The sequence below is a fragment of the Aquarana catesbeiana genome, linkage group LG11, assembly GCF_042186555.1.
Source record: "Aquarana catesbeiana isolate 2022-GZ linkage group LG11, ASM4218655v1, whole genome shotgun sequence".
In the NCBI taxonomy this organism is placed as follows: domain Eukaryota; kingdom Metazoa; phylum Chordata; class Amphibia; order Anura; family Ranidae; genus Aquarana; species Aquarana catesbeiana.
The window spans coordinates 196,873,845-196,897,918 of NC_133334.1; the positions used below are offsets into that span (position 1 = coordinate 196,873,845).

The 24,074-nt window shown below is 44.4% G+C and overlaps 1 protein-coding gene across 3 annotated transcripts in view; it reads left to right on the forward strand.

The window, feature by feature from the left end:
* The window catches only part of PACS1 (phosphofurin acidic cluster sorting protein 1), a 654,711-nt gene that overhangs the window by 436,981 nt on the left and 193,656 nt on the right, over window positions 1–24,074 (forward strand). For all 3 annotated transcript variants that reach the window (XM_073605164.1, XM_073605165.1, XM_073605166.1), the window contains one exon: window positions 16,113–16,267. In XM_073605164.1, coding sequence (XP_073461265.1) covers window positions 16,113–16,267 — 155 coding nt within the window. The remainder of the gene's footprint in view (window positions 1–16,112; window positions 16,268–24,074) is intronic.

Genomic DNA, 24,074 nt, shown 5'->3' on the forward strand with positions numbered 1-24,074 from the left:
AGTCCGCGGGACCCGCGACCCGACTCATGGAGCCCCCGGCCGGCGCGCGCCGCTGCGCACGCAATGGCACGGCGGCAAATTCAAAGGGACGTACGGGTACGCCCATTTGCCCAGCCGTGCCATTCTGCTGACGTACATTGGTGTGCGCCGGTCGGGAACCGGTTAAAGGCAACTTTAGGTGCGGGACTAGGGATTGTCCTTGCTGTCCACACATTTCTGGAGGTCAGGAAGTGTCATCCAGCAGTAATGGCAGGATCATTCCTTTAAAACCCTTTTTTAATACCACATATGTCGTCTGTCATTACTTGCAAATCATGCAATATCCAATATGTGGGATGCACCACTCACAGGCTACGCAATCGCTTTTGTGAACATTTAAGCGATATTAGAACAGAAAAATCTACTAATGTAGCGAGACATTTCAACAACCATCACAGTGGGAATGCCAGTTTGGTGCAAGTACAAGTAGTAGAAAGGGTTAAACTTTCAGCCAGAGGTTGGGATTTATTTAGACTTTTATGTAGGAGGGAAGTTTACTGATTTTTTTATTTGAGTACCCATATTCCCTCTGGTTTAAACTATGAATGGGATGTTTCCCATTACTTTGAGTGATTTTAGTATAATGTGTCATATTTTCCTCGTGTGTATATTTCCTTATGATTAACTTGACTTTATATTTTTGTCCTATTAATTAATCTCCGTTTTTTGGTCTCCTTTGATGAAATGTTTGATCGTTTGCTCGGTCTTTCTGATTTTTCTCAGCTAGTGTCTATTTTTATGGGTTCAGTTATATATACATATATTTAACATAACAAACTATAGACACATTATTTGTTTGAGGACTACTCCGTTCTCGTTTTTTGTAAACGTCTGGGTGTTTGGTTTTAATGGTGTCAGTATAGTGGTGTTTTCTTGTGACCTTTTATGGGCATCTTTATTGGCATTTTAGACGTCGTCTATATACATTTTTTCATACTTTAGCCAATATGGTGTATTTGGGGGCAATTTAATGCTCAACCATCCCAATACTCATACATTTGTATCCTATATGTATTTATACTGAGATGTGTATTGATTGACATGCCTTTACATGTGTGTGGGCATTTGTGCACCACACAAATGAATACATTGGTCTATGGAATGAGCTATACCTCACCAATATTGGTGCTCTTTACCTTTATGCTCATAATTACAAATATAATCATATATATAGGCTTATATGCATCTGTGCATGTGTGTATGTGTATGTCTGTGTGTATATATATTATATATATATATATATATATATATATATATATATATATATATATATATACTGCATTAAGCTATTGGTAAACTTTGGTCTATGTGAGGAGATTTCCCGTAATACATATATAATATATCTTTTTACATGGGATTTCTCCTGCCATGATTTAATCACTATATTTGCTGGTTTGTGTATCTTTGAAAGTATATTTATAGATGTTTGTTCTTTTATGTATACTTTTTTTTGTTATTCCTTTATATGTTTTTTCAATGTTTATATTTTCTGTGTGTGCGCGATATAGTAACTTTTGCGATATTTTGAATTATATATGCATGTATGTGTCTTTTCTTCAGATGTACATGCCTCCTTTGATACATTTAATTTGCATACGGTGTGTTGAGTATTCCTCTCATGACAGGTGATCGAGCAGTGTGAATCCCTCGTGTGTCATGTTTTAATCCTTTGATTCTACAACAACATTTTTTCATCACTGGATGTGCCGCTTCTTCTTTTTGTTGCATGGATTTCCCAGGTTGCGGACCTTGGCAGGCACCCAGTCCCACCCAGTCTTGTTTCTACAATAGTATTGAGATCCTTAATTGCAGACAGCCTTTGAGCGGTGTACACTCTACCTCTCTTTTCCCTTGGATGGCACGGTTGTTTGAGCTCTCTGAGCTCCAGGTCTCTAGTCCCACAAACTGTTCTTCAATGAATCAGGGGATTGACCAATCGGATCCATTTAACACAGACTTTATATGCTTAGATAAATGGTACCCGAGCCTCGCAAAGAAGACTCAGATCCTTTCACACCACCATTTTAATTTGACATCTGTTACTCCACACCTTGGAAGACCTATTAACGCTGGAAGTGACTGTGTTTTTTGGATTCAATACAGCAGGTTTCTCGTTTGGCTCTCTTGTCTGTACATATGCACAGACTTTTGTGGCTTAAGAACTGGTCAGCCGAGCTTCCTTGTGAAATGTTGGCAGGTTTCCCCTTTCATGGGGAACGTTTATTTGGTGATCATTTGGACACATATATCCAAAAGATTTCCAGAGGGAAGAGTTCTCCAGTTCCTGTGAAGAAAAGCCCTAGGAATCCTTCATTTAAAACTTCGGGGACTGCTTCCTCAAATGTCTCAGTGCCAAGGCAGTTCCACCGCCAACAGGGCGCTAGGGCCAGGGCCAGAAAAAGCCCTGGGTCCAAAATTCTTCTGAACCCAGCACAAAGCCCTTGTTTTGAGGGGATGCCCCCACTCCATCGGGTGGGCGGAAGGCTGCTGCACTTTGCGGACATTTGGAGAACAATAATTCAGGATGAGTGGGTCACCTGAATTATATCCTGCTGGAGTTGCGGGGAGTTCCCCCTCAGAGGTTTTTAAGATCCAGCGTTCCCTCGGATCCTCCAAAAAGACTTATTGCTTCAGGCACTAGATCATTTAGTGCATCAAGTAATGATTGTACAGGTTAACAGGTTTTGCCGCCTTCTATGGCTACGGCCAATATAGTCCTCATATTAAAACCCGGAAAAGATCCGATAGACCCAGGTTCATACAGGTCCATCTCTCTGCTGCAGAGTGATATTAAGCTCTTGGCTAAAATCCTATTGATTAGGCTGAACGGTGCCATTATGGGCATTGTGCACCCTGATCAGACTGGATTAATGCCCAACAAGTCAACGGCAGTGAATCTAAGGAGGCTTTACCTAAACATGCAATCCCCGGCGGATAATGTGTGGAAGAGGGCCTTGCTCTCATTGGACGATATGAAGGCCTTCAATAACGTTGAGTGGGAGATCCTTAGACGCTTTGGATTGGGAACGCATACATCTCATGGGTGCGTCTGCTATATCACAACCCGCAAGTAGCCATTAGGGCCTCTGGGGCTATGTCACACACCTTCACTCTAGGGAGGGGCACACGACAGGGGTGCCCTTTGTCACCCCTACTCTTTGCATTAGCCATAGAACCCCTAGCGATTAAAGTAAGAGCCATCCCGGATATTGCAGGATTTAGATATGGGACAAACAGGAGAAACTGATGTTGTACGCAGATGACACTATGATCCTACTCGGGGATGTAGATAACTCCCTTACGGAAGCCATGTTCACAATAGTGGAATTCGGCAGGTACTCGGGGGTCCAGATTAACTGGACCAAATCCTGATGCTTATCGACAAAGGGGGGACGCCCCCACCACTAATACCGTGCCCCTTACTACCTCATTCAGATACTTGGGAATCCAGGTGATGCCTAAGATCCGGGACTATGGTAGACTACATATATCCCCATTGCTACAAAGGTTTAGAGATCGGATTAAAACATGGAATTCACACTCTGTCAGTTGCAGGTAGGGTGCACCTGATTAAAATGATCCTAATGCCTCTAATACTATATGTACTTCACAATGCACCAATGGTAGTGACTTTAACCCTTTCATGACTAAGCCTATTTTTGAAATTTGGTGTTTACAAGTTAAAATCCGTATTTTTTGCTAGAAAATTAGAGTACCCAAACATTATATATATTTTTTTAGCAGAGAATCTAGAGAATAAAATGGTGATTGTTGCAATATTTTTTATCACACGGTATTTGTACAGCAGTGTTTTAAACGCAAATTTTTGGAAAAGGGACACTTTCATGAATTTTAAAAAATCCAAACAGTAAAGTTACCCCAATTTTTTTGTACAATGTGAAAGATGATGTTACGCTGAGTAAATAGATACCAAACATGTCACCCTTTATAATTGCACGCACTCGTGGAATGGCGACAAACTACGGTACCTATGAATTTCCATAGGAGACGCTTTAAAAAAATTTTACGGTTAAAAGGTTTGAGTTACAGAGGAGGTCTAGGGCTAGAATTATTGCTCTTGCTCTGACGATCGCGGCGATACCTCACATGTGTGATTTGAACACCGTTTACATATGCGTGCGCGACTTCCGTATGCGTTTTCTTTGCTGCGCGAGCTCGCAGGGACAGGGGCACTTTAAAAAATTTTTTTTTTTTTTTTTATTTTACTTTTTTTTTACTTTATAAATTGTGTTTTAAAAAAAAATTTTTTTTTTTTACTTTTATTACTGTCACAAGGAATGTAAACATCCCTTGTGACAGTAATAGGTGGTGACAGGTACTCTTTATGGAGGGATGGGGGGTCTAAAAGCCCCCCCATCCCTCCTTTACACTTCAAAGTATTCAGATCGCTGAAAACGGCGATTCTGAATACTGTGTACTTTTTTAAATTCGGCGCCATTGGCAGCCGAGTAAACGGGAAGTGACGTCATGACGTCGCTTCCGCGTTTACAATGAGAAGGCTGGAACGAAGCCGCCCACAGCTTCGTTCCAGCCCGCCCCCAGCTGCCGAAGGTACCCGATCAGACACCGGGCCTCCCGATCGCACGGGAGGCCCGGTAACAGCGGCGGGAGGGGGGATGTCCCCTCCCGCTCCTCCAGTATAACAACCGAGCGGCTTTTAGCCGCATCGGTTGTTATACTTGGGTAGCCGATCGCCCGCTGGAAACAACGGTACCGGGATGATGCCTGCAGCTGCGGGCATCATCCCGGTATAACCCCGGAAAGCCGAGTACGCATATCTGCGTACGGTCGGTGGGAAGGGGTTAATGATGTTTAGAATCGTCAATTCCCTATTTTGAACGTTTATATGGAATAAACGTTTACCCAGAATTAAACTTGAACACCTTCAACGCCCTAAGGTCGAAGGAGAGCTTGCCCTCCCGAATCCCTGGCTTTACTACGTAGCTGCACAGCTGCAGCAATTGATAGGTACAATGCACACTGACGCAGAGAGAGAAGGGAGCGCCTGTGACTCTTCAGAATTAGTAATGCTGCATACAGTAAAGAGAGACTCGGTACCGACAGCCCTGGAAGTGTTAGACTTTGGCAAATCAAATAAACTATACCCGACTTACAACCTAGTCCAAAAAATTTGGAACAAGACTAAATACCTACAGGGAATGACAGGTTACACTGACTATAGCCCAATTTTGTCCAACGGCCCATACCTAGAACTAGCCAAACTACAGCATGGTACACTATGGAAGAGGTATGGGGTGGTATATCTCAGACAGATTTTTCACAATGGGAAACTGCACACATTTGAAACCCTACAGAGACTATTTGGGTTACCACAGTTCATGCGGTTTCACTACATGCAATTAAAGCACGCTGTAAGGGCCCAGAGTAGATCCTCGGAATGGTCCCCTTCACCAACCCCATTGTTTAATCCAATAGCAAGGGCTGCCAATACTAAGGGATTTATATCGCAATGCTATATGCTATTGCAGAACTTTTTGGGTAAGCACCCCCTGAGAATGCTGGCCAAGCGGGAGGGAGATGTGGGCTCGATTGATGGAGATCAGTGGGAGGAGGTCCTGCAAGCTGTGCCCACATGCTCTTTGAATGTATCGCAAAGATTGACACAATTATATATATTTTTAAGAGTATATTATACCCCCCACAGAATGTATGTTATGGGCCTCCGGCCCACTCCACCAGATGCACGAGAGACCATGGAGACCTGATCCACCTACTGTGGAGGTGCCAGAAACTCCACCTCTACTAGAAGGGGGTGGTGGACACCATAAACAGGATGTTTCAGGTCTCGATGCCCACAAATCCAAAACACCGTCTATTCAATGTACTAGATGAGTTAGAATGGGAGGAGAACGCTAGAGTGGCAGTTACTAGAGCTCTATTCCTGGCACGTAAGTTAATAATGACACACTGGATATCGGAAGACCTTCCTGCTCTCAAAGAGTGGATTAATGCTGTGGGAGAAATGCTCCGGAAAGAGAAAATAATCTACCAACATAGAGGTTGCTCCCAGAAGTTTGAGAAACTTTGGGGACCGTGCCTGAATGTACCGGGACTTGCCCCGGTGGATGTGGTCATGGGCAGATTGCTGGGCATGGGCATCTGAGGTGGTTCATCTCTAAAGACCAGCTGTCTCTCACCTGACTGGTCTTATAACTTCTCCTGTAAGCATGGCCCCACCCTAGGCCCTATCAGGGAACCCTATATTAACCTGTGCACTGCAAGCCAGCAGTGCTGATCAACCATTGTGTGTTAGCCTCCGTGTGTACTTGCTGTGTTTCCTACGTCTGATTCCAGTTACCGACTTTGGCCTGTTCTTAACTATTCCTATCTGCTTGTGACCCTGACCTTTTTGCCTGTGACCCTGAACCTTGACGTGAACTCTGTTGTCCTTGTCTGCTTGTGGCCCCGACCTTCGCTTGTCCCTTACTTTCGTTGTTCCAGCCTGCTGCCTCCTTCCCTATTCTCCTTTAGTCTACCGTGAGCGTGAGCTGTGAGACCCTGGGGGCCGTGACCTGGAGCCAGACTGCAGCACAGTCCATCCTCACCACTAGAGGCTCTGGTGAACACCTGCTGGCTCTTGGACTCCGCGCCCTGGGGAATCTATGCTCTAGCTCCCAGTGGGATCTGTGTCAGTAATCCAGTAGACCTGCTTCCTGAACCTCCCAGGGTTCAATCCGCAGCAGTCAGTCCTAAGGTCCACTACCTTAGCGGTGCACTTCTGACTCCTACAGAGTGCATCTGTCACCTAGCCTCAAGGTGACCTGACACCAATAGACCAATTTTTCAAACACTAGTGCCTTAAATCAGATTAGGACATGAGTTATGACCAGGTAGTCAAGAAGTGTAAAGACAAGTAAGAGGCACATGATTTTAAGAAAAAGTGCAGTTTGCAGATTAAGCATGTATGTTGTATCTAACATTTGACTGCATACTTGAATGTATTTGAAACGTCAGTATGTATTTATATGTATACTTCAATAAACTTTTTTCTGGATAAAAAAAAAAAATGATTGTACAGGTTCCTGCATTTGAAAGAGCGAACCTGTTTTTCGGTTTAAAAACCAAACAGGGTCACAAGGCCCATTTTTGGACCTAAGATCCCTGAACCAGTATCTACTAATCCAGTTCTTTCGGATGGAATCTGTCCACTCAGTTGTAGTCTCGCTCCAGATGGAAGACTTTTTAGCCTCCATCGATATAAAGGATGTGTATTTACACGTACCTATCTTTCAGCCTCATCAGAGGTTCCTGCGATTTGCAGTAGAGGAATGTCATTTTCTGTTTGTGATTCTACCCTTCGGACTTGCTACAGCTCCCCAGGTGTTCACAAAGGTCTTAGCACCAGTACTGGGTCTTTTAAGGGCCCAAGAGATCCTGGTGCTTGGGAATCTGGATGACCGCCTGCTCAGAGATCACTCATTACAGGCTCTAGGATCATAACATGCACAGTGCGGTATTTGAAAAGCTTAGGCTGGATCATAAATACCGAAAAGTCAGCCTTGAAACCAGCTCAAGGTCTAAAGTATTTAGGTCTGATCCTATATACGGTCCAAGCAAGAGTATTCTTGCCCCCCCGCAGGTGCATCAGATAAGGGGCATCAGACAACCCTCCATTTGGCTATGTATGAGTCTTCTAGGAGGATGGTATCCTCCTTCGAGACGGTTCCCTATGCCCAGTTCCATTCCAGGCCTCTACAACAAGACCTCTTGTTGGCTTGGAACAGAGGACAAGCCCTGGATTATCCAATATTCTTATCTCCTCGGGCATGCTTAAGCCTAAATTGGTGGTTCCAGGATCAGAACCTGCGAAAGGGAAGATCCTTCCTCCCGGTGACTTGGAGAGTACTGACTACAGATGCCAGTCTCTCAGGCTGGGGAGCGACCCTAGAAGGGCTCACAGCTCAGAGGAAATGGTCAAGGACAGAATAGATCCTGCCCATCAATGTCCTGGAATTACGGGCAGGAAGACTGCCCTATGGTCCTGGATGGTGGAGCTTCAGTACTATCCTATCAAGGTTCAGTCTGACAATGCCACTGCAGTGGCCTATATATACCACCAAGGAGGTACCAGGAGTTTTTCAGCTCTGAAGGAGGGAAACCACATACTAGCCTTGGCAGAGGGACATGTGCCGATTCTATCGGCAGTCCATATCCCAGGAGTAGAGAACTGGAAGGCAGATTATCTCAGCCGCCAGCAGATCTGCCGGGTGAAGGGTCCCTACACCAAGGGGTGTTCCAGGAAATTTGCCAATGTTGGGGATGGCCAGAGGTTGACCTACTTAGATCCAGGTTTCAGCAACAAGCTTACAGCAGTTTGTGTCCCGAACAAGAGATCCTCTGGCAGTTGGAGCAGATGCTCTGGTAGTTCCATGGAGCCAGTACTCCCTGGTTTATGCTTTTCCTTCGATCCCTCTCCTTCCAAATTTGTTGCACAGGATTCGGAGAGAGGGAGTTCGTCATTCTGGTGACACCAGCCTGGCCCAGAAGGCCCTGGTTCCCACAGATTGTGAGGCTGACAATAGACTGGCCATGGACGATTCCACGGCGCCCCAATCTACTGTCTCAAGGTCCTATATTCCACACCAATTTACAGTCTCTAAGTTTGATGGCATGGCTATTGAAGCCAAGGTGTTAAATCAGCGTGGCATCTCGGGACCAGTGGTGTCTATCCTAGTGAATGCTAGAAAAGCTGTCACTAGGAAGATCTATTATAAGGTCTGGAAGACTTATATTGCTTGGTGTGAAGCCAAAAAATGGCATCCTCGGAAATGCGTGATTTGGGAGAATTCTCTTTTCTACAGTCAGCTGTGGAAATCAAATTGGCTTTGAGTACAATCAGAGGTCAAGTTTCAGCCCTATCAGTATTCTTCCAAAGGCTTTTAGCCTCCCATTCACTGGCCCAAACCTTTATGCAGGGGGCAACTCACTTGCTTCCCCCCATTAGTTCACCTATGTGTCCTTGGAACGTGAACTTGGTGCTGTCTGTGTTACAGAAACAACCATTTGAACCTATCAGGGAAGTTCATTAGTCTTGCTGTCACGCAAGCTAGCCTTCCTGATGACTATCACCTCGTCTAGAAGGGTGTCGGAGTTGGCGGCCCTTTCATGCAGGGAACCATACTTGATCCTTCACCACGACAGGTCGTGTTACGACTTATTCCTTTTTGCCAAAAGTGGTGTCGGCCTTTCATTTAAATCAGGACATTATTTTGCCTTCTTTTTTTTTCTCTCGGCCTCGTTCAGCGGAAGAGAGACGACTGCATTCCTTGGACGTTGTCCGGGCAGTTAAGGTTTATTTGTCTAGATCTGCGGAGATCCGAGGATCAGACACCTTTTTTGTTTTATCAAAAGGACCCAAGAAGGGGCAGGCAGCTTCCAAAGCTTCCATTGCCAATTGGGTCCGTCAATTGGTCACTCAGGCCTATGGTCTGAAACGTAAAGCTCCGCCCTTTAGGGTGAGAGCTCATTCTACCAGGGGTGTAGGAACCTCCTGGGCTTTTCGCCATCAGGTATCTGTGGCTCAGATTTCTAAGGCTGCCACCTGGTCTTCAGTGCATACGTTCACAAAATTTTATCAAGTGGATGTTCGAACAGCCGAGGATTCGGCTTTCTGCCGCAGTGTGCTGCGGGCTGCCGTTTAAGGTCTGATGGCTATTGTTTGGCTTTGTGTCTCCATCCCCTCTAGGCTATTGCTCTGGGACGTGCCAGCAGGTAATGAATATTAGCCTAACTCTGTGTCCCATGATGTATGAAAAAGAAAATAGGATTTTTTCATCATACTTACCTGTAAAATCCTTTTCTTTGAGTACATCATGGGACACAGAGGTCCCTCCCCTCTTTTTAAGGATTCAGTGCTTGCTACAAAACTGAAGTACTTCCTGTATGGGGTTATATAGGGTATCACTTCCTGTTTAAAGACCTTTTGGTCTACCAGTGTCCATTCACCTGGAGATGAAGTATAAACCAGCAGGTAATGAATATTAGCCTAACTCTGTGTCCCATGATGTACGCAAAAGGATTTTACAGGCAAGTATGACAAAAATCCTATTTTTCTTTATCGTACGTCACGGGACACACAGCCACAGTAATAACCGTATGGGTTATATGGCACCTTCAGGTGATGGACACTGGCACACCCTAAACAGGAAGTTCAATTCCCCATATAACCCCCTCCCCTTACCGGGAGTACCTCAGTTTTTTCGCCAGTGTCTTAGGTGTTGGTCTCAAGTAAAGATGTGCTGTGCTGAGCTCTGCTGGAATATTCCTTGGTGGGGCAAGCTATGCAACCGGATCCATTCAAAGTATCTTTTCCAGGCCGAATAGAATGGTACCCGGGCCTCGTGTCCGAAGAAACAAAGTTTTGCCTGTAACGCTTCTCTGTTTAGAGAGCTGGAACCTGGTATCCAGTATTTCTTTTTTTCAGCCATATTCCTGGCAGGGTGCTTTACAGGCCCAGGGCTGTGGATCCCCCGATAAAAAGGGGGCCCCGGTCCCTGAAGTTTTTTTAACGGAGCCCATCATGAATGGTGAAGATTGGGTCTGATTACCACAGAACCCTGCAGATGGATGAGTTAAGGGAGATTCCTAAGGAATTTTTCTAATTCTTGTATGTTTTCTCTAAGTAAATGTTGTCATGCCTATAGTCACCACTGGGGGTTGTCAAGAGCATGTACCTGTTCCATGCTTGCCAGTCTCGCTCTGTGTCACAAGCTGCACGCTTCCTCCAAGCCCAAGCTCCAGGTAAAGACATGGGAAGGGGGGTTTTTCTCCTAGGAATGTCCCCCCACCTGGATAGCTTCACTCCAGGAGGCAGAGGGAGTATGGCGTCAGTCGGCGGTGTGCCGCCATTACAGAAGGTCCCATCGGCAGCTCTCCTCCACCCCAGTCCTCCTCCATGCGATCCGTTCGCGCGGGAAAACGGTCTATTTTAAAATAGATGGGGGGCGCGGTGGGTGGAAGGGGGCAGGGCTTATCGGCTTTGGCGTGCTTCAGCGTCCACAACACGGGCTGTATAGCTATAAAATGCCCTTTTTTTCAGGTGCATACAGCTGAAGGAGGGACACAGAGCGGACAGGTGGGTGACACAGGCATTCTCAGGCACATTTACTTAAGCATCAGGCTGAGCCTAATAGCAGCGGCAGTTGCTGGCCTATTGCTCAGCAGTGGGTGCATTTTTTTGGCAGTACCTCTGCGTTTGTGCTTGGCACTATGACAAGAGGGGGTGGCACAAAAACCAAGGGCACAAAGGACCCTCCCTCTGCAACACCATCCCCCCCTGAAAGACCTAGGGAGGCTGGTCAGAGTGAGCCATCGGGGTCATCAGGGGCTGCAATTGCTTTCGACACTTCAGCCCCTGTCTATATAACAGAGCAGGTTTTCTCCTTCAGCTATGAGTGGATTGGAGGAAAGATTAGTGGCTTTAATCGCATCTTCACAGAGTGGAAGAAAACACATTAGGTCCCCTTCTACCGCCTCAAACAGAGGAACAGTGGGAGGGGGGAAGATGAATCCCCCTGGCTGGTTTTCCTTTCTGCGGTGAAAAGCTGTTTGGGGAGGATTTGGACAAATATATCCAAAAAATATCAAGTGGGAAAAGTACCCTTTTTCCAGTTAATAAAAAGAGTAAACGTCCCTCATTTAAACGGGCTCTTTCTCCAGTGCCAGGGGCATCAGCCTCCAGGCAGTCGCGACGGCCTCCACCATCAGGTTCAAGAGGTAAACCTCAGGGTCAACCCCAGGGACAGAAGAAATCCTGGGGGAGGAAACCCACAAGACAGAATGCTAAAGCCTCTTTATAAAGGGGCGCCCCCGCTTGCCCAAGTGGGGGAAGACTTCTGCAGTTCTCCCGGGTCTGGCAGGAAGAATTTCGAGACAGATGGGTGGTCTCCACAATAGCTCTGGGGTACAAACTAGAGTTCCGATAATTCCCATCTCCTCGTTTCCTCAGGTCAAATGTCCCCAAAGATCCAGAGAAAAAGAAGTCTCTCTATCATTAGAGCCCTTTTTATTGCAAAAAGTGATCATGGTGGCCCCCGTGGAAGAGCAGGGGTTGGGGTTTTATTCAAACCTTTTCACGGTACCAAAACCAAATGGGGATGTCAGACCCATTCTAGATCTCAAAGCTCTAAACCGGTTCCTGAAAATTCGCTCTTTTCGCATAGACTCAATCCGATCAGTAGTCTCCATCCTCCAAGGAGGAGAACTTCTGGCATCAATCGACATCAAAGATGCATACCTACATGTCCCTATTTTCTCCGCTCACCAGAAGTATCTGCGTTTCAAAGTAGAAAAACTTCATTTTCAGTTTGTAGCCTTGCCTTTCGATCTAGCTACTGCACCTCGGGTGTTTACAAAACAGATTTACAAAGGCCAGATTAAGGACTCAAGGTATAACAATAATAGCATACCTGGACGACCAGATCTTAATAGACAGGTCGTTAGCCCGCTTGGACCAAAGCATGGTCACCACAGTCAACTACCTGGAATACCTAGGTTGGGTCCTCAATCTAGAGAAATCTTCTTTAAAGCCAGTAAAAAGATTAGAGTACTTCGGTCTGGTCATAGATACAGCCCAGAAGAAGGTGTTTTTACCCCAGGCAAAGATCAGCGCCATAAAGGAGGTGGTCAGGGCAAAGAAGAGTCCTTCCATTTGCCTTTGTATGAAGTTGTTGAGGAAGAGGGTGGCTTCATTTGAAGCAGTTCCCTATGCCCAGTTTAATTTGAGACTGCTGCAAAACAGTATCCTATCGGCCTGGAACAAGAAGATTCAAGCATTAGATTTTCCGATGCATTTGTTGCCAAAAGTGCGCCAGAGCCTCAGTTGGTGGAGGATATCCGAGAATCTGCAGTAGGGGAAATTCTTACCGGTTACCTGGAAGGTGGTAACAACAGATGCCAGCCTTTCAGGTTGGGGAGAAGTCCTGGAAGAAGCGTATGTCCAGGGGAAATGGTCCAGAACCAAAAGGACCTTGTCCATCAACATTCTAGAGTTTCGGGCAGCGCGCCTAGCCCTAAGGCTGGACATTCAGGTTGCAGAATTCTCCTGTCAGGATTCAATCCAACAATGCCACAGCAGTGGCTTATATCAGTCACCAAGGGGGCACTAGAAGTCAGGCAGCCCAGGGAGAGGTAAACCATATCCTAACCTAGGAAGAAAAACATGTGCCGTGCATATCGGCAATCTTCATTCCAGGGGTAGAGAACTGGCAGGCAGACTACTTAAGTCGCCAGCAGTTGTTCCCGGGGGAATGGTCCCTTCACCCCGACATCTTCCTGGCTATATGCCAAAGATGGGGGATCCCGGATGTAGATCTGTTTGCGTCCAGGTTCAACAACAAAGTCGACAACTTTGTGTTAAGAACAAGGGATCCATTCGCATGCGGAACAGATGCGTTGGTGACACCGTGGGATCAATTCTCACTGATTTATGCATTCCCTCCTATTCTGCCTCTACCTCGACTTCTTCGCAGGAAAGGAAGACAGTCGGTAGTTCTTGTGGCCCGGAAGATCTTGGTAAGCAGAAATAGTAAAGATGGTGGTAAGGGCCCCATGGCCCCTACCACCACATCCAGACCTGCTATCGCAGGGACCAGTGGGCCATCCTACTTTACAAACGCTAAATTTAACAGTTTGGCTATTGAAACCCACATTCTGAAGAATCGTGGGCTTTCAGGCTCAGTGATACCTACCTTGATTAATGCAAGGAAGCCAGCTTCCAGGGTCATTTATTATAGAGTCTGGAAGGCATATGTTTCCTGTTGTGAATCCAGGGGTTGGCATCCTAGGAAGTATGTCATAGGTAGAATTCTTGCCTTTCTGCAAATGGGGCTAGAGATGAAACTGGCCTTGAGTACTATCAAGGGCCAGGTCTCGGCCTTATCAGTATTGTTTCAACGTTCACTTGCTTCGCATTCTTTGGTCCGAAGCTTTATACAGGGGGGTAACGCGACTTAATCCACCGGTTAGAGCACCCCTAAACCCTTGGCACTTGAGTTTAGTTCTGTCAGCATTACAGAAACAGCCTTTTGAGCCAATACAACATATTCCTTTGGTCCTTTTGACAAAGAAAGCTAGTTTCTCTGGTAGCCATTTCTTCTGCCAGAAGGGTATCCAAGTTGGCAGCTCTTTCTTGTAAAGAGCCATATTTAATTGTTCACAAGGATAGAGTAGTATTGCGTCATCATCCTAGCTTTCTGCCAAAGGTGGTTTCGGGTTTTCACCTAAACCAGGATATTGTTTTACCTTAATTTTTTTCCAGAACCCTGTTCTAAGGAAGGAAAGTCACTACATTCTTTGGATGTAGGGAGAGCAGTTAAAATCTATTTGAAGGCAACTGCTCAGATTCGGAAAACAGATGTTTTGTTCGTGTTGCCTGAAGGTCCTAGGAAAGGACAGGCAGCATCCAAATCCACTATTGCCAAATGGATTTGGCAAGAAATTATTCAAGCTTATGGCTTGAAGAGGAAGGTTCCACCTTTTCAAATCAAAACGCACTCTACCAGGGCTGTTAGTGCTTCGTGGGCAGTGCATCACCAAGCCTCCGTGGCTCAAATCTGCAAGGCCGCAACCTGTTTTTCTTTCCATACATTCACCAGATTTTATCAGGTGGATGTAAGAAGGCATGAGGATATTGCCTTTGGGTGCAATGTGCTGCAGGCAGCAGTATAGGTTCTCAGGTCTAATTGCACCCTACTTTTGTTTGTGTCCCCTCCCCTCAGGTGGCATTGCTCTGGGACATCCCATACAGTTATTACTGTGGCTCTGTGTCCCGTGATGTATGATAAAAAAAACTGGATTTTTATAACCGCTTACCTGTAAAATCCTTTTCTTGGATTACATCACAGGACACAGAGGTACCTCCTTTCTTTTTGGTTACACGTGTATTGCTTTGCTACAAAACTGAGGTACTCCTGGTAAGGGGAGGGGTTATATAGGGAATTGAACTGGCTGTTTAGGGTGTGCCATTGTCCATCACCTGAAGGTGCCATATAACCCATACAGTTATTACTGTGGCTCTGTGTCCCGTGATGTACTCCAAGAAAAGGATTTTACAGGTAAGCTGTTATAAAAATCCTATTTTTATGACTCCACTAATCCACACACTAAATTAATTTCCAATGCTTCGAGACATTTTAAAGAATACCATGGAGGTGATGTCTGTTCTTTGAGATTTTGTGGTATTGATCATGTGGCTCCAGCTCCCAAGGGAGGAGATCATCGTGATTCAGATTATTAGTGGATATTTAGGTTGCGGACCGGGTCCCACAGGGGTCAAACCTCAGGTAGGATCTGGATCTGCACCTCCGCTAACTCTGCCCCATTTTTACTGAGAATTATGTCTATTCCCCTTACCTGGGTTTGCCAGTCATCTCAATCTGACATTTGAATGGTATAATTTTCTCTTTGGTTGATTCTTTTTGTTTTTAGTATGTATAGTGTTGTTTGTTTGTGCTTCATAGTTGGTAAGGTTGAATAAAGACATCCAGTTCAACCTCTGTGTTCTATTTTTCTTTGTTTCACCTTCTGGTTTGTGATCAGGTTTATTCTGTAGAAGGGTTAAATGTTCTACCTTCGCCCTGAACCAGGTGGTAATTTTTAATTGCACTGTACTGAGACCCCTTTCACAGCGCTCCCAAACTGCCCCAAAGATGCTGCTTGCAGGACTTTTCCTAACGTCCTGCAAGCGCACCGCCCCAGTGTGAAGTCACACTGAAATGAATGAGAGGCCGTTTTCAGGCGCTTTACAGGTGCTATTTCTAGAGCTAAAATGCTTGAAAACCACCTCAGTGTGAAAGGGGTCTAAGTGATTTGTTATGACTAAAGCCCAACTGGGCTAAAACACGTTAACACTTCTCCTGCATAAGATACTGTATCTTTAACACCTGATGGATTTGCAATATAGACAATTTTTATGAGCATAACATGCAGTGTTAGTGTCTTGAGATACCTCATCTACATTATTTGAATATTTTCTTACATTTGTTCTGAATTTGCTTTTGATTTATAGATGTAATTGGGATTTTGTTTTGCAGTTGTCACATGGCACCTGGTCCGCCAAAACCTGTAAAGGTGGTGTGTGTTGGAGGTCACACTTTCCTAAGTTTCCTGCTTGGAGCATACGTCACAAACCTGGCATCAAGAGCTTCTGATTGGTTAGGTTATTTGCGCTTCCTGTTAGTGCCACTAGGTAAGTCAGCTCACCTATGTTCTATAGCTAATAATAAAAGTTCTAACACTAAAGATACCATATATAATGTCTGAATTCAGTGTCCATAATGGATAATGCTTTTGGTACCTATGATTATACTTAGATCAAGACTTATTAGGTTAGATTTGAGGTTTAGGTTAGGAGGGACAGGCTTAAGTGTTAAAAAAAAGGTTAAGGGATAAATAAAGCGTTAGGCTAAAGGAGCAAAAACAAAACTGAAAAATTGGGGGGGGGCATATTTTCCACCCCAGTTTTGTTTTTTTAAGTTTTCCAGGAAAAAAAACAGCTGGGTGGAATATGTTCTTTTACAATGATAAATAAAATATCTATGACATGGTATTTTAACTTTATAAAATGAGGAGCTTAATGAAAGATTTCTGAGAGTTTATGCAAAGTCTGAAATTATTGCAAGATCTCAGAGCTGAAGACAAGCAAATCCTGGAATACAATTCAAGTAACACTGTACTTCTCAATGCAGTTTTTAAACAAGAGACATATGCATGTCTGCCACTAGGGGGCACTGCAGGGAAAGGCTCAAGTTAGGTTTGGTTGCGGGCTCCATCTTATACAGCAAGTCCCCTACTTACAAATAAGTTCTGTTTCGGGAGCTCGTTAGTAGGTTCAGCTTGTTCGTAAGTCCAACAAAGATCAGCACTTGTAGACAAAGGCTGTGAGAAAATTAGTTTTAGTTTTCCTCCTCAATAAAATCGTGAGATCAACATATAGATTGTGGAAACCTTTCCACAGTGCAATCTCTGCTGAGAGCAAAGGTGCAATTATTGTGAGAAGAAATATTTTTTCCAGTTGATACAAGGATGACAAAACACATCCTTGCATGCCAGAGGTGCCCTAAAGATAAAAAATACTTCATGGAATTAAATAATGAGGACCATAATGAAAGTGTAAGTAGCTCTCCCCCCCAGAGTTCTCATTCCAGAGAAACAATTTCTGCTGTTTCTTGATCATCACAAAGGGGGAGAGTTACTATTGCGGTGAACGGGCTGGTGACCAAATAGGATCAGTCCTCTGATATATGCCTTTCCTGCTCTAAAGATCCTCCCTCTTTTGCTTCGCCGGATAGAGTCCAAAAAAATTTTAGTAATATTTGTGGCTCCAAGCTGTCAAAGAAACATGCTGTATACACATGTAGTTCATCTTCAGGGGGAAATTCCGTGGCCAGTACCAGACCTTCTGAATCTTCTTTCTTAGGATCTGCTGTCTTTGATGGCCTGGCTGTTGAAACCTAAGTTAGAGAGAGAGAAGTCTGTCTGAATTAGTCATCTCTACACTTCTAAGTGCCAGAAAATCGACTTCTCAGAAGACTATCACCGCACCTGAAGGCTTTTTTTGCCTGATGTGAACGGCGCAAGGTTAACCCTTGTCAACACTCTGTGGGACGTGTCTTGTCCTTTTTTCAGTCAGGGATGAGTCAGCGATTGGCCCTGAGTACAATCAAGGGTCAACTATTGGCCTTGGCTATTTTTTTTTTCAGTGGTTAGTGAAGGCTTTCAAGCAGAGTGTGGCTCACCTTACCACAGAAGAAAATGCTAAAAGCCCCCCAGGCAAACCTGTTTGGCTCCTGAGACAAGGAAGGGTTCCTTATGTTTCTTTCAGGCTTGCATGTCCAAGTCTTGCCTACATTTTTGCTGTAAGTCCACCATATCCAGGAGCAAGCCCTCCTCACAATGAAGGGACACTTGTCATAGTGGGGAGACACTTGTTGGACACGGTCATTTGGGACAAAATGTTTCAGACATCTAGACTCAGAAAGATTTATCCAGCGGCTACAAGATTGAGTGTGGGCCTTGATTAAGTACACAGTTGTGCAGGGTCGATATGATTGAAGTCTGAGAAAAGCTCAGGGCAGTTTCTGCCATTCACACCATGGAATAGGAAGAGACAGATTAGGAAGGCTGCCTAGCACTTTCATGCACTTTTTTTTTTTTTTTTTTAGGGTGGCCCTCCACTTTAATGTACACACAGCACCCCATATTGACAGAAAAACACAGAATTGTTGACATTTTTGCAGATTTATTAAAAAAGAAAAACTAAAATATCACATGGTTCTAAGTATTCAGACCCTTTGCTGTGACACTCATATATTTAACTCAGGTGCTGTCCATTTCTTCTGATCATCCTTGAGATGGTTCTATACCTTCATTTGAGTCCAGCTGTGTTTGATTATACTGATTGGACTTGATTAGGAAAGCCAGACACCTGTCTATATAAGACCTTACAGCTCACAGTGCATGTCAGAGCAAATGAGAATCATGAGGTCAAAGGAACTGCCTGAAGAGCTCAGAGACAGAATTGTGGCAAGGCACAGATCTGGCCAAGGTTACAAAAAATTTCTGCTGCACTTAAGGTTCCTAAGAGCACAGTGGCCTCCATAATCCTTAAATGGAAGACGTTTGGGATGACCAGAACCCTTCCTAGAGCTGGCCGTCTGGCCAAACTGAGCTGTCGGGGGAGAAGAGCCTTGGTGAGAGAGGTAAAGAAGAACCCAAAGATCACTGTGGCTGAGCTCCAGAGATGCAGTCGGGAGATGGGAGAAAGTTGTAGAAAGTCAACCATCACTGCAGCCCTCCACCAGTCGGGGCTTTATGGCAGAGTGGCCCGACGGAAGCCTCTCCTCAGTGCGAGACACATGAAAGCCCACATGGAGTTTGCTAAAAAAACACCTGAAGGACTCCAAGATGGTGAGAAATAAGATTCTTTGGTCTGATGAGACCAAGATAGAACTTTTTGGCCTTAATTCTAAGCGGTATGTGTGGAGAAAGCCAGGCACTGCTCATCCCCTGTCCAATACAGTCCCAACAGTGAAGCGTGGTGGTGGCAGCATCATGCTGTGTAGGTGTTTTTCAGCTGCAGGGACAGGATGACTGGTTGCAATCAAGGGAAAGATTAATGCGGCCAAGTACAGGGATATCCTGGATGAAAACCTTCTCCAGAGTGCTCAGGACCTCAGACTGGGCTGAAGGTTTACCTTCCAACAAGACAATGACCCTAAGCACACAGCTAAAATAACAAAGGAGTGGCTTCACAACAACTCCGTGACTGTTCTTGAAAGGCCCAGCCAGAGCCTTGACTTAAACCCAATTAAGCATCTCTGGAGAGACCTAAAAATGGCTGTTTACCATCCAACCTGACAGAACTGGAGCGGATCTGCAAGGAGGAATGGCAGAGGATCCCCAAATCCAGGTGTTTAAAACTTGTTGCATCTTTCCCAAAAAGACTCATGGCTGTATTAGATCAAAAGGGTGCTTCTACTAAATACTGAGCAAAGGGTCTGAATACTTAGGACCATGTGATATTTCAGTTTTTCTTTTTTAGGAAATCTGCAAAAATGTCAACAATTCTGTGTTTTTCTGCCAATATGGGGTGCTGTGTGTACATTAATAAGGAAAAAAAAATGAACTTAAATGATTTTAGCAAATGGCTGCAATATAACAGAGTGAACAATTTAAGGGGGTCTGAATACTTTCCGTCCCCACTGTATGTATATGTATGTATGTGTGTGTATATATATATATATATATATATATATATATATATATATATATATATATATACATACACAGTCAGGTCCATAAATATTGGGACATCAACACAATTCTAATCTTTTTGGCTCTATACACCACCACAATGGATTTGAAATAAAAACGAACAAGATGTGCTTTAACTGCAGACTTTCAGCTTTAATTTGAGGGTATTTACATCCAAATCAGGTGAACGGTGTAGGAATTACAACAGTTTGTATATGTGCCTCCCACTTTTTAAGGGACCAAAAGTAATGGGACAGATTAACAATCATCCATCAAACTTTCACTTTTTAATAGTTGGTTGCAAATCCTTTGCAGTCAATTACAGCCTGAAGTCTGGAACGCATAGACATCACCAGACGCTGGGTTTCATCCCTGGTGAGGCTCTGCCAGGCCTCTATTGCAACTGTCTTCAGTTCCTGCTTGTTCTTGGGGCATTTTCCCTTCAGTTTTGTCTTCAGCAAGTAAAATGCATGCTCAATCGGATTCAGGTCAGGTGATTGACTTGGCCATTGCATTACATTCCACTTCTTTCCCGTAAACTCTTTGGTTGCTTTTGCAGTATGCTTCGGGTCATTGTGCATCTGCACTGTGAAGCGCCGTCCAATGAGTTCTGAAGCATTTTGCTGAATATGAGCAGATAATATTGCCCGAAACACTTCAGAATTCATCCTGCTGCTTTTGTCAGCAGTCACTTCATCAATAAATACAAGAGAACCAGTTCCATTGGCAGCCATACATGCCCACGCCATGACACTACCACCACCATGCTTCACTGTTGAGGTGGTATGCTTTGGATCATAAACAGTTCCTTTCCTTCTCCATACTCTTCTCTTCCCATCACTCTGGTACAAGTTGATCTTGGTCTCATCTGTCCATAGGATGCTGTTCCAGAACTGTGAAGGCTTTTTTAGATGTTGTTTGGCAAACTCTAATCTGGCCTTCCTGTTTTTAAGGCTCACCAATGTTTTACATCTTGTGGTGAACCCTCTGTATTCACTCTGGTGAAGTCTTCTCTTGATTGTTGACTTTGACACACATACACCTACCTCCTGGAGAGTGTTCTTGATCTGGCCAACTGTTGTGAAGGGTGTTTTCTTCACCAGCGAAAGAATTCTTCAGTCATCCACCACAGTTGTTTTCCGTGGTCTTCTGGTCTTTTGGTGTTGCTGAGCTCATCGGTGCATTCTTTATTTTTAAGGATGTTCCAAGCAGTTGATTTGGCCACACCTAATGTTTTTGCTATCTCTCTGATGGGTTTGTTTTGTTTTTTCAGCCTAATGATGGCTTGCTTCACTGATAGTGACAGCTCTTTGGATCTCATATTGAGAGTTGACAGCAACAGATTCCAAATGCAAATAGCAAACTTGAAATGAACTCTGGACCTTTTATCTGCTCCTTGTAAATGGGATAATGAGGGAATAACACACACCTGGCCATGGAACAGCTGAGCAGCCAATTGTCCCATTACTTTTGGTCCCTTTAAAAAGTGGGAGGCATATATACAAACTGTTGTAATTCCTACACCATTCACCTGATTTTGATGTAAATACCCTCAAATTAAAGCTGAAAGTCCGCAGTTAAAGCACATCTTGTTCATTTCAAATCCATTGTGGTGGTGTACAGAGCCAAAAAGATTAGAATTGTGTCAGTGTACCAATATTTATGGACCTGACTGTGTGTATGTGTATGTGTGTGTGTGTGTGTGTGTGTGTGTGTGTGTGTATATATATATAATATATATATATATAAACACAGTATCTCATAAAATGAGTACACCCCTCACATTTTTGTAAATATTTTATTATATCTTTTCACTTTACTACAATGTAAAGTATTGCGTGTACAGCTTGCATAACAGTGTAAATTTACTGTCCCTTCAAAATAACTCAACACACAGCCATTAATGTCTAAACCGCTTTCAACAAAAGCGAGTACACCCTTAAGTGAAAATGTCAAATTGGGCCCAATTAGCCATTTTCCCTCCCGGTGTCATGTGACTCATTTGTTACAAGGTCTCAGGTGTGAATGGGGAGTAGGTGTGTTAAATTTGGTGCAATCACTCTTACTCTCTCATTCTGGTCACTGGAAGTTTAACATGGCACCTTGTGGCAAAGAACTCTCTGTGGATCTGAAAAAAAAGAATTGTTGATCTACATAAAGATGGCCTAGGCTATAAGAAGATTGCCAAGACCCTGAAACTGAGCTGCAGCATGGTGGCCAAGACCATACAATAGTTTACCAGGACAGGTTCCACTCACAACAGGCCTTGCCATGGCCGATCAAAGAAGTTGAGTGCATGTGCTCAGCATCTTTGGGAAATAGACGTATGAGCGCTGCCAGCATTGCTGCAGAGGTTGAAGGGGTGAGGGGTCAGTTTGTCAGTGCTCAGACCATACGCCGCACACTGCATCAAATTGGTCTGCATGGCTGTCGTCCCAGAAGGAAGCCTCTTCTAAAGATGATGCACAAGAAAGCCCACAGTTTTCTGAAGACAAGCAGACTAAGGACACGGATTACTGGAACCATGTCCTGTGGTCTGATGAGACCAAGATAAACTTATTTGGTTCAGATGGTGTCGAGCGTGTGTGGCAGCAACAAGGTGAGGAGTACAAAGATAAGTGTGTCTTGCCTACAGTCAAGCATGGTGGTGGGAGTGTCATGGTCTGGGGCTACATGAGTGCTGCCAGCACTGGGAAGCTACAGTTCATTAAGGGAACCATGAATGCCAACATATACTGTGACAAACTGAAGCAGAGCATGGTCCTCTCCCTTCAAAGACTGGGCCGCAGGGCAGTATTCCAACATAACGACCCCAAACACACCTTCAAGACGACCACTGCCTTTCTAAAGAAGCTGAGGGTAAACGTGATGGACTGGCCAAGCATGTCTCCAGACCTAAACCCTATTGAGCATCTCTGGGGCATCCTTAAACGGAAGGTGGAGGAGCGCGAGGTCTCGGACATCCACAAGCTCCGTGTTGTCGTCATGGATGAGTGGAAGAGGACTCCAGTAGCAACCTGTGAAGCTCTGGTGAACTCCATGCTGAAGAGGGTTAAGGCAGTGCTGGAAAATAATGGTGGCCACACAAAATATTGACACTTTAGGCCTAATTTGGACATTTTCACTTGGACCCTTTTCACACTGGGGCATTTTTCAGGCAATTTTGGGCTAAAAATAGTGCCTGTAAAGCACCTCCCTGCAGCCAAAGTGTGAGAGCCAGAGTGCTTTCACACTGGAGTGGTGCTCTTGCAGGATGTTAGAAAAAGTCCTGCAAGCAGCATCCTTCGGGCGGTGTGGGAGCAGTGAATACATAGCTCCTCCACAGCCCCTGCCATTGCGGGCGCTATTAGCCCTTTATTGGGCCGCTAGCGGGGGTTAAAAGCACCCCGCTAGCGGCCGATAAGCGCCACTAAAATTAGCGGCAATTTAACACTAACTGCCCCTGTGTGAAAGTACTCTTAGGGGTGTACTCACTCTTGTTGCCAGCGGTTTAGACATTAATGACTGTGTGTTGAGTTATACAAGCTGTACACTCACTACTTTACATTGTAGCAGTGTGTCATTTCTTCAGTGTTGCCACATGAAAAGATATAATAAAATATTTACAAAAATGTGAGGGGTGTACTCACTTTTGTGAGATTGTGTGTGTGTGTGTATGTGTGTGTGTATGTATATATATATATATATATATATGTGTGTGTGTGTATATTATATAATGTTAGGTCCATATATTTGGACACAGGCACCATTTACCAAAACATATTCAAGCTATAGTTCTTTAATGGATATGGACTGAAAGTGCACACACTCAGGTTTAATTTGAGGGTACGTACATCCAAATCGAAGGAAGAGTTTAGGAAATATAGCTTTTAATAGCCACCCCCCCCCCCTTTTTTCAAGGGACCAAAAGTAATTGGACAATTGAATCAAAAGCTGTTTTATGGCCAGGTGTTGGCTACTCCATCTCCAGATGTTCTTTCTCTTTACTCATTCCTATGTGATTGCACCCATTGATTGTGGATGAGGAGGAGGAAACACAGGATAAAAAGTTGATTCCTGCGTGTTGCTTTTCAGCCCTGTAGGGGTACACCTCTTTGAGTGCTCTGAGGGGGGAGCGCGTGTGAAGATTCACTCATTCTTACTTATCACAGTATTCAGCACCAGCCACTTTTGAAGATGATCACTTATGTGAATCTATGAACTGTGACTTTTTGCTGAAATTTTATATTTGCCTGTTTATA